Here is a 10,444-nt window from a genome sequence, read left to right as displayed (position 1 = left end):
CTACTGTACAGTAGTTTTTAAATCATCGTGGGTGAGTGTTGCCGGACACGGTGGCAATGTTAGAGTTTGGAAAGTAAGGGGAGTTGCCTGTCATGCAAGAAATGTTGGCTATAATGTACGCGACGTTATTTTAAAGAAATCAGTCTTTATGACGCCGTTATTTTTGCCTTTTTGTTAAGTGCATAGTGGTACGATGATATAGCCTCCGGTAGCTCGCTTGGCAAAGCTACCTTGCTAGTTATGTACCTAGACACAAACTTCACTTGTCGTTCATGTCTTAGTCTAGTACATTTAAGCGTGCTACTGTGCCATGTTTATGCATACCTTATGCACTGCCCAGTGTTTCTTGAAATTAAAGAGGTGAAGATTGGCATTCGAACGGCAGAATAACAGCTAATGTAAGCTAGCTCACTTGCTACATGGGTGCTGATGAGGGAAGAGTCTTGACATTGAGAAACTTCTTAAAATATCACCCAGCAGATCAGAATTTGGTGACTCAGTCGCAGCTGTTTAAAATATTTGCTGCTAAGCATAAACTGACCAGCAAGTAAATTCAGATTTGTTGGTGATGTTTATAAAAAGTAAATCCGTGGGCATTTTCTCCTGTATGGTATGGCCGAAATTTCACCAACCCGTAATTTGGCGGATGGAATTCCTGCCATCCTAAAATTTTGCTCAGCTTGGAAGAGCAGTTCAGCAGACCCCCGACCACAGATAGTCTGTTATGACCAGCTCAGCGCACGCGTTCCCGTGTCCCCTGTCTAGGTATTGTTTTCAGACAGATGGCGCTGTACCTTACACAGACCTGCCTTTCGCAAGTTTGGAAGCACTTAAGGGGAGGAGTGGTTCAATATGTCGTCTTCCAAAGGTAACATTTTGGTCAATAGTATGTCCTTAGCTACCACTGTTTTGAATGACTAGACTTTTATCTTTTATCTTTATCTTGAGAAGGCGATGCTCCATAAACGGAAAGCATTGTGGCATTGCTTTGTATGGTGGTAGTAGCAGGTTTAGGTGCTGTAATAATCAGAAATGAACAACTATTTTGTGTTCAGACGCACATGATTTTACGTATGAGTTTCACATGCTCTTACACAGAGAGGTGTACACTGTGGTCAATGTGCACCATCTGGCAGAGAGTAGTTATGGTGCTTTCAGCATTCCTGTGTTGCCCCTGGATGTTCTCTTTTGTGCCACACCTCTTCAAAAATGTTTATATCAGGCCAGCAAATCAGATCACTTGTAGGTTCACCAAGATGACTTTCTGACCAATATAATACATTCTCTGGCCTTTCAGTTACGAGCCCTGGTCCTTACCACTATGCTACACTGACCTTATTTTACATTACGCCATACGGAATGGAACTAGAGCTGTTGCCCCACAGATCTACACATACCAGGAGGTAGAAATTGTTATGTCGTAACCGGGGCTAGCTGTTGGAGGATAGATTCTAACCTATGCAGGATTAAAAGCATTACAAGAATCTGAAGAATTCTACATGCTCGAGAAAAGTCCAAGATGGAACATGTGACTTTAACAATGTAAACAACTGACCTAGCTGGGACACCATTATTGTAACCTTAGTTAAAATGCAAAAGAGTCATGGAACTTCATTTGGTACTGAAGTTACTGAAGACTATGGCCTAGATTGTGATTAAAACACTGCACAGTCCATCTACAGTAGGCCATAAGTATCCCATAGAGTAAAGAGCTGTACTAGCTGTACTGTTCTCACAAGCACTTCACAGAACTTTTGTTTCTTTCTTGTGGTTCAAAATTAACCTCAGTGCGAATATTCTGCCTGACCTTGTACATTGAGACAAGTCATACCTGTTACTTAAAAGGAACATCAGAATTAAGTGCTGATCAATATATTTTCAGCTTTTATTAATGAGTCATTTTGTAATATAATGATTATGTGATGCCAGAGTTTAAATACACAAGTAAGTGAGAAACTCAAATACACACACTCGTTAGTAAGAATTGCAATGCAGTCCTCTGAGATTAGTGTTTATCAGTCCTGGTCCTGGGGGATGTTTGCTTTTTGTTCAAAGTGAGCTCAGTTGTTAAAGCTTTATTAAGTTTTTAATTGAATACTGGTGTGAATATGGCATGTGTGGCAGTAATCTTCTATAGTTTCTCTCTAAAATAAATGTTGCAGGTGTGTTTGAGCCACTAAAGAACAAAAGTACAACATTTCAACTTTGACATCCGCTCCTAATTTTATCTCCTTTTATTAGGATTAATAACTTAATGGTTCTATGCTAAACTCAATCTCAGCTCAGTAATTCAACTGAAAGCATAATAAAAACCTAATTAGTGAGCTCTGGTGGAAATACATTCCAGCATACACAGTGGACTTCCAGGGACAGGACTAGGAAACACTGTCTTAGAAGAATCATGCTTGTCCAAGATGAATATTATCAGCATTTATACTAATGAGTAGAACATTAGCTTTTTTGACTTTGATGATTTGACTTTGACTTTGACTTTTTTGACTTTGACTTTGATGATTACTGTTTGCATTTCATTACTGTTTTGATTATTTTTGTGGGTTATTGTTTGAGTTTTCTTCATTTAAAAGAACATTCTTTTAAAGAGAGAGTGCTCTAGAAGATGGCTTTATGACAGGCCCACAAAGTTGTATACAATATAGATGTTTGATGACATACAAAAACTGAGGTAACTGAATTCACTCATTTTATGCAGGTATGTACAGAGGGTGTTTTACAGATCGAGTCAGATCATGTGGCAATGGCGTCTTTCATACAGATCCAGTTATACTCTGCCAACTCTAGCTCATTTACTTCTCTTCTGTACTTTTTCTCCTTTCTTTGCCCCCCCCCCCCCCCCCCCCCCAACACACACACACACACACACACACACACACACACACACTCACACTCACATGTACACACTCATCCATCCCCATCTCTCCTGATGGCCCTGTCTCCTCCATCACATCTCCCTCTCTCATCTTCACTCCTTTTATCTGTTGAGGTATTTGGCCACAGAGTGATAGGCAAGCAGGATTTCGGAGTCTTTGGGACAGGTGTGGCGGAACTCTTCTTGGCGGTAGGCGTGCTCCAGGTACCGGGTTAGCCCCGTCAGAGCCGCAGGGATCTCAAAGTCCCGGTACTTCCTACACACAACCTAAGGGGGACAAAGGGTAGATAATGAAATTTAGACAATAGGAATGGGCCATTCAGCCTATTTCTGCTTACCACATCCCCGTCTGTAAAAGTAAGGATAAACCTTTTTTTCATGGCCCCTAACTGGAGTAAAACACAAAACAGCATACATTAGTAAAACTAAAAATAATGATGACAATCCATTAGCATACAGCACATGCCTATTCTGTACCATAAGTGGTTACTTGGAAGAGTGTCTATAATGCTGCCAATCATCCAGACCAAAAACAGAAATCTGCCAATTCCCCAGAAGCTCCCAATTATTTTTTATGCCATTCAAACATCAACATACTTTACATGACTTATCTTCATGCATGGAAACACTAAAATATGACAACAAACTTCTTTCACTTTCAGTGCTGTGCAGATTCTGTCCTTATTCACTTATCTTTGCATCTCCTGGGTGACACATTCTATTCCCTCAGTATACTGCATCATCCCATCCACATGTCATAAAGGCAGGTGAAGCTATACAGCTTTGATCCAAAAAAGACAAGCCCAATGTCACTTTTTAAAAACCCTCAGTGATGAATATGTCAAACAAGGGTGTTAGCTGAAGAGGAGGCTGGAGATGCACTTAACAGAGGGGGAGGGAAGAAATTTGTAGCACTTTCAAGGGATGAAATCCCATGTAAAAAGTAAGATATATCAATTAATGTTACAATGTGACATGCAGAATGAGAAATATTGTTTTAATGTGTCCAAATGTCTCTGCATACATTTTAAAGAATATTTTAAAGTACATTATTTTATTGTTACTATTGGGTATTGAGGCGTTGGTTCTGGTTCTACTACAACTGAATAACGGATAGATTTCAGGGTTGACAAGGTCAGCAAAGTGTCTGTTAATTTTGATGTCGGAATAGGTTGTGGGAGAACGGCAATAACGCCATATTGATCTGTTGTCTCTTCTATTCAGCTAAAGTTCTCTGAGGAGTTTAGATTCTGACACGTTGCCTTCTTGTAGCCAGTGTCAGCTTCTTCCTCACATAATTGACAATTTCTCATAGAACTGAACATAAATTAGGAAGACTGAGTCTATCGGGTATGAGAGTTTGAAGAGCTGTCGCAATGTGCAAGAATCACACCTAAAGTGGTGAGAGATTCGTCTCGGTGTGCACCCTGTTACCTTGACAATGTTGAGCTTGGGCAGAAGGTTGCAGTCTGCGAGGGTCAGGGAGTCTCCATCCAGATACTGTCGAGTTGACTGGTTCAGGTCCGGGTTCTTGTCCAGCTCGTGTGGGAGGGGAGTAAGCAGGTACTGATCCAGCTTCATGAGGCTCTTAAGGAACTTCTTCTCCAGCACTGAGGCAAACAAGAGTTGAGTTTCAGCTCAAACCAAGTAGCTGGACTGGTCAAGACAGAGAAACAACTGTGGTCCCAAAACGCAATCATATTCACACCAAACCATGTATCAGCTATTAAAAAAGACTAATTCTCTATAAGAAATTTAGGAAGTTAAAAAAAAACACAAACTAGAAATGAAATTAGTCAAATGAAATGAAATTTATCATTTACATGCTTAGATAGTGAAGAATAAAACCAAGTGGAACTGAATCTTAATGACTTAGTAAAACCCTGAAACGAAGTCTGTGCTGTGTTTATGTATGCCATTCTCTGTCTCTCTAGTTGTGACAAACGTCTGTATACTGTATCTCACTGGTATTCTGCAACTCTTTTCTTCACTAAAGAAGACACACGTTTTTTTTTTTTTTTTGCACGCAAATGATCATTTTTGCTTTTGCACCTGCAGTGGAAGGGTAAATCTGAGTGAAAAAGAAGCAGGACAGCTCCATCTCAACCCCTTGTCAGTCACAGTCGAGACACAGCCTGTCACTCTCTCATCACTAATACCACAAACTAGCACGGCAGGGTGAGGCAGGAAAGGCACTGATACGTGTGCGACAGACAACCGAAAAGCAGCCCTGCGCCCTTACTGTCATTGAGCCCAGGGTTGGGGTTCTTGATGTAGGCTGAGAACTTGTGAAAGATGTCATCTCCTGCACCGTTGGACTCCTTATAGCGACAGCACAGCTTGGGGTACCTGTGGGGGCATGGTCAAACATGTGTTCAGGAGCAGTTTGTGCACATGAGTGTAACGTGTCTGTTTGTGTTTGTGTATTCACTCTGAGCATGCAGTGCAGGTACATGATGAATATACAGTGTTGGAGTGATCTCAGTGGTGACTGTGTACACTGTGTTTTTATTTGAGCCTTTACGTAATGTTTATATGCAATATCTATGCAGGTCTTTTTGTGCTTTCTGGGTGTTTTGTGTCTCTACTTTGTGAGTTTAATATGTACTCATTTTTGAGAACATGTCTGTGTGATATTTAAGCAATTCTTCTAGTGTGTTTTGAGGCAATAAATTAGGAATTTGACCCATACAGGGGCTGAAGTTTAGTATCCGTGTGCTTGCACATGTGTATTTTGTATGTTTGTTTTTAAGAATATAACATCTATATATTACCTATAAACAACTTGAAATACCTGCTTTGTCTGTATGTGAGAGCAAGAGATAGTTTAACTGATGTGTAGAATTTAAAATGCTTGTTACACTCACTGTGGGGGCGCCAGAGCCTCCTCAAGAAACTCCTCGATCTTGTTGGTGTCAGTGCGCACCTCATCATTAAAGATGAGGAAGGGCGGCTGGGAGCCTGGGGCCAGGTCCTTCAGCACCTCTGGAGCCCTGATAGAGTGGGATCATGGGATAGAGGGAGAGAGAGAGAGAGAGTTATATAATCCCAGTGTCCACCCATGTACTGCAGAGGAAAAATCAGCTGCTGGCCAACTGCTGCACAACAGCATCAAATAACTGAATGCCTCCATTTATTGCATGCATTGTCCCTGACAAATAAATAAACAAAACACACATTTATTTATTAATCTTCAGTTGGATGGAGAAAAAAAATCTGCTGTCTGGGCCAGAGGCAAGGGAACAGTTCCCCCCAAACAGCAGTAGTTAACCTACCATCACAGTACATTATTTATTGGTTTATCCAATGTGACTTACATAGAATTCATTTATAAAATGGGATATCTACTGACCTAATTCACTTGAAGAACATTTGATCATTGGTGTGACGGCAGTGTCGTCAAGGTTTCAAACCTGCAACCCGCTGGTAGCTAGTGTGGCTCTCTAGCCACTGCTGTCCCATGCAGTTACGGTAGCATTCTCATTCTTTCAGCACAGGGGTGCCAAGGGGCCAGCGTCTCTCACCTTTTCATGTCGACAGTGGTGAGGGTGAAGTTAACCCCCTTCAGCCAGAGGATCATGAAGAGTCGCTGGCAGAACGGACAGTTCCCCACACTCTCTCCATCATCACTCGCCTAGGAGAGAGAGAGGGAGGAAGAGGCGTTGGGGGAGGGGGGGACACAGAGAGAGGCATGGGCAGAGAAAGAGGTGGAGAGAGCAGAGAAAGGAAAGGGGAACAGGCATTTCTTTTTTTGTTTAACAAATAATTGTCATTGTCTTCCCAATGTGCTTGAACACTGGCATCAAAGACGCAAGTGAAGTGAAGTGAAAAAAATTGAATAGTTTGTATAGCATAGCGTACTAATGCTTTCCTCATACTTTGCTCAGTAATAGCCCTTTTGAGTCCACGACATCACAAAAGGTTACTTAACATAGTTAACTTTATATCAAAACGAAAGAGCTTTATCTGTATCTCTCAAATACCTTATACGCTCTACCATGCATAAATGATGTAAAGTATTCATCTCTATAATATGGCTATTGGATGTTGTGGTGACTATCTCCTACAGTAATTACCAGCGAGAAACCATATGATGTAAGAACAGACCAATTTGACAGGAAGTACAGTGTAGCTCACTATCAGAACCAATAAAAGACTTTTTGGTGGTGTGAGATTTGCAAACACCATTTATCTAGAAGCAATTGTCCATCGTTTGTGCACTGTGGATAGTAATGCATTTGTGTCCATTTTTTTCAATTCCTCCTCAAACAGCACTTACACTCACAATAAAACATGATTTTTCAGAGATCTTCCCAAACACCACATATACGCTTAAATCATTGGCAGTCATTTTCACCTCCTTCACAAAAAGACATGAAATGACTATTGTACACTAACATAAGAGTGTATAACCATACACCAGAGGAAATTACACCACTGGCTTCACACCAATGTAAAACTGGATAATACATTTGAAAAAAATGGTTGCTTTGATGTCAGCAATCATATTCTAAAAAATCATAACTGCGTATGCCATATGCAGGATCAGAGGATTTGATCAAACCTGATATTCTAGAGGAAATGGGTAGACAAGTGAATTTTAGGTTAATCTTTTATACACGCCCACAAAAAGGGAAGTTTCGAGCCAGACAAGCTTTTCTCAGTTCATCTGTCAATCTCAGTTTCTCAGTTACCCTGGAGTCGCGGAGAAATGCTGAGCCCACATTGAGGTTGTTGGGAGGGTACGTACAAATCTCTCAATCAATTTGATATTTAGCAGGCTATTAACAAGTTTACCAAAAACTCACCCCTGAATCTCCATGATAGCTCACAGTCCACTTACATTTGATTCTATGCCTTTTTACACCCGTTTTTGAAAATCTATATTTGGCAAAGAGTGACAATGAAATTGTCAATATGCATGCACTGCTCTTGTGTTGACCTTGCGATGTCAGTTTGCCTCAAAGTTGTCTCAGAGAAATTGGTCTAAGGTCAGACTGTTCAACAAAGCCATTGTAACTTAGAGTAGCTGTACTTGTTTAATTCAAAAATGAGCACAGGAAGTGGTGGAATGGGCTACCATTATGCAAGATTTGGACAAAGAACACAAGGATAAATTGTATAACTGAGACATGATTTCTCCCCTAAAAAACAGCTTCAAAAACAGCTAAAAAGCACAATTTTACTTAGTCTTACCTTGATGAAGAGCTCAATCTTTGGAGCTTCAGCCATTCGTAGAATCCTTCTCCCTTGCTGTCCCTGGTTCCTAAGAGACAGATCCACCGAGAGCAGGTTACTGTGTGGTCATACACCTGAGGCTGCAGAGGCTCATGTATCTCTGTAGCTGTGTACCTGCTTGTGCTGGTGTCTAGGTGTGCCTTTGTCTGTCACACAGACTGTCAGTACAGCGATTCTGTTCTCAGGGTCCAGGTGGGTTCCTGTGTCACACTGCGTGCCTGTGCGTGCCCTCAGTGTTGGCAACAAGTGTTGTTTGAGTTCCTTTTTTCCTGGGTGGAAAGTGTTTCTCTCTTCCTCTTGCTCTCTCTCGATCTCTCTGCACCACACCCATCAGTAACTGACATTCCATGCACCCACCCACCAGTTGCACCAGTCAAACCTGTGCAGCCAGATCACTCCTTCTCACCGATATGCAGTGTTTCTCCATGCTTTCTCTCTCTCTCTCTCTCTCTCTCTCTCTCTCTGTTTCCCATCCTTAATTGTCTTTACACATATGCCTCTAGTGCTCCTTTTCTTTTTTTCTGTCCTTCTCTGGGGTCTTCAGTACCCCATTTCCCCACTCTACCTCTTACACACAACTCATAGTCCTCTCTGTGAAGTTGTGAGAGGGGAAAGATGCAGGCAGAAAAAGGCAAGGCAAAAAAAAGGTCAGATAAAAGATAAAGCAAGAGATATGTGTTTGCTTTGTATACACACACTGTATTTCCTTCTGATAATTCACAGCTCACTGTCAGACATGAGCAACTTGGTTGTTGTATAGGGCTTGATTTTCATCCACATCACAGTGACCACAGTCTCTTAATTTCTTTTTTAGGGATTTGTGCATCGGTATTTAAGTGCCAGTAGCCACAGTAACACACAACAGAGGCTCTCACCACACAGTCAAGAACCTGAGGGGATCATTTTCATTTTTCTGGTCTCATGTTCTGTGAAGTCTGTCACCAGGTGAAGAATGAATCTGAGAAGCAGACGGTGAGAGGGTGGGAGGAAGGAAGAGCAGTTTCTGAGCAGAGGGACAGGGAAGGTGTGTCAGGCTGTGTTTACGCTCTCGTCACAGACAAATCCCATCCACTCTTGATCTAACTGACCCTTCATTTCGAAATCATGATTACATCATGTGCATCACATTCACAGTATATGGGTGCGGGTGCATGCATTTCTGAGTCGGCGTTCTGCTTTTGCACCCAGGCCCTGTGAAACACAAATGAAGGTTCCCTGCTTACTTTGTAGCTCACAGGTTTGCACAATAAATAGACAAAGAGGGAGACTTCAGTCCTGCCCCCCCCCACTTTTCCTTTTCCCCTTCCCAAGAAAACAGAAAACAATGCAGCACCTATGTTTGGCTGAACAACATGTCATGCTGCTCAGCTCGTTTCTCTGTCCCCTTTTCAAAGCAAACACACAATGCAGTGGGTGAAAGAACTCGAAAAAGTCCTGCGCCACCCCAGGACTCAAAAGCGCAAGATAAAATCAGGAAGATGAAAACATACAACACCATTGAATCGGGATTCATTACATCACTACATCAGAATTACAAACATGCCACACACAAACAGGCACACACACTCAGAAATATTTTTAAAACTATCAATAACCCTGGTGATATCTCCCTTAAAGCAAGTCTGTTCAAGAGTGAAAGTAACTTTGTGTTCTGGGTAGAATATAAATGGGGAGTTCAAAAAGCTCATCTGCAAAAACATTGTGGATGTACTCAGTGGGGTTCAGAGAACACTGATGCTACATGGGTTGAATCTAGATAATAAAGAAGTTAGGTCTGTATTTGGTGTCATCAGAACCTGGGAATGCTGCCCTGTGAATTTAGGCATTTAGTGTATTTATCACAAAGGGCAGCGATGAGTTTTCAACAGATACACAGTCAGCCTCTACATACAAAGGTGAATGTATTAGCCAACACATAGCGCATAATAATTATATCAAAGCAGCATATCAACATGATACTTGCATGCATATAGATCATACTATCAATCTACTGGAGCACTGTTACCCTATATCATGGTGCTCATAGGATACATTACATTACATTACAGTTGTTTAATTGATGCCCTCATCCAGATTGACTTAGTTTACCATTTTTATATGCTATCCATTTGAACAACTGGATATTTCCTGAGGTGATTGGATATAGGTATGTAGCCCAATGGTACAGCTGCAGGGCCCCACCAAGGAATCAAACCAACAGCCACTGGCTTATGAACCCTGTCTGTCACCACTGTGGCACATTGCTCCCTCTGCATCCCATTGATCCATTAACTCACTGAAAATCATCACTTTTTGTCAAGCCATCGCTTTCTGTCAAGC

The 10,444-nt window shown here is 41.5% G+C and overlaps 1 protein-coding gene across 2 annotated transcripts; it reads right to left on the bottom strand.

Moving 5' to 3' along the window:
- Nucleotides 1-2,865: 2,865 nt before the first annotated feature.
- On the bottom strand, nt 2,866-8,423 carry clic3 (chloride intracellular channel 3). Of its 2 annotated transcripts, XM_036528217.1 has the most exons (7): nt 8,240-8,423; nt 8,084-8,153; nt 6,412-6,521; nt 5,755-5,880; nt 5,130-5,236; nt 4,322-4,497; nt 2,866-3,154 (listed from the first exon to the last, which is right to left on the bottom strand). In XM_036528217.1, exons 2-7 carry the CDS (start codon nt 8,117-8,119, stop codon nt 2,990-2,992), a joined length of 720 nt encoding a protein of 239 aa, XP_036384110.1. In that variant the 5' UTR covers nt 8,120-8,153; nt 8,240-8,423; the 3' UTR covers nt 2,866-2,989. The 2 variants fall into 2 exon arrangements, with proteins under 2 accessions (XP_036384110.1, XP_036384109.1); XM_036528216.1 differs by having other exon boundaries at nt 8,084-8,423.
- Nucleotides 8,424-10,444: the final 2,021 nt, after the last annotated feature.

Source organism: Megalops cyprinoides, chromosome 5, assembly GCF_013368585.1.
Source record: "Megalops cyprinoides isolate fMegCyp1 chromosome 5, fMegCyp1.pri, whole genome shotgun sequence".
NCBI lineage: Eukaryota > Metazoa > Chordata > Actinopteri > Elopiformes > Megalopidae > Megalops > Megalops cyprinoides.
The sequence above is the reverse complement of the archived record's forward strand: the minus strand, read 5'-3'. Positions and strand labels throughout refer to the sequence as shown.

Excerpts from the sequence above, each read along its gene's own strand:
- clic3 (XM_036528216.1), bottom strand. The coding sequence starts at position 8,119 with ATGGCTGAAGCTCCAAAGATTGAGCTCTTCATCAAG. Across the intron at positions 5,237-5,754 it reads GAGGCTCTGGCGCCCCCACA|GTACCCCAAGCTGTGCTGTC; the intron begins GTGAGTGTAACA and ends ATGCCCCCACAG. Across the intron at positions 3,155-4,321 it reads CCAAGCTCAACATTGTCAAG|GTTGTGTGTAGGAAGTACCG; the intron begins GTAACAGGGTGC and ends TGTCCCCCTTAG.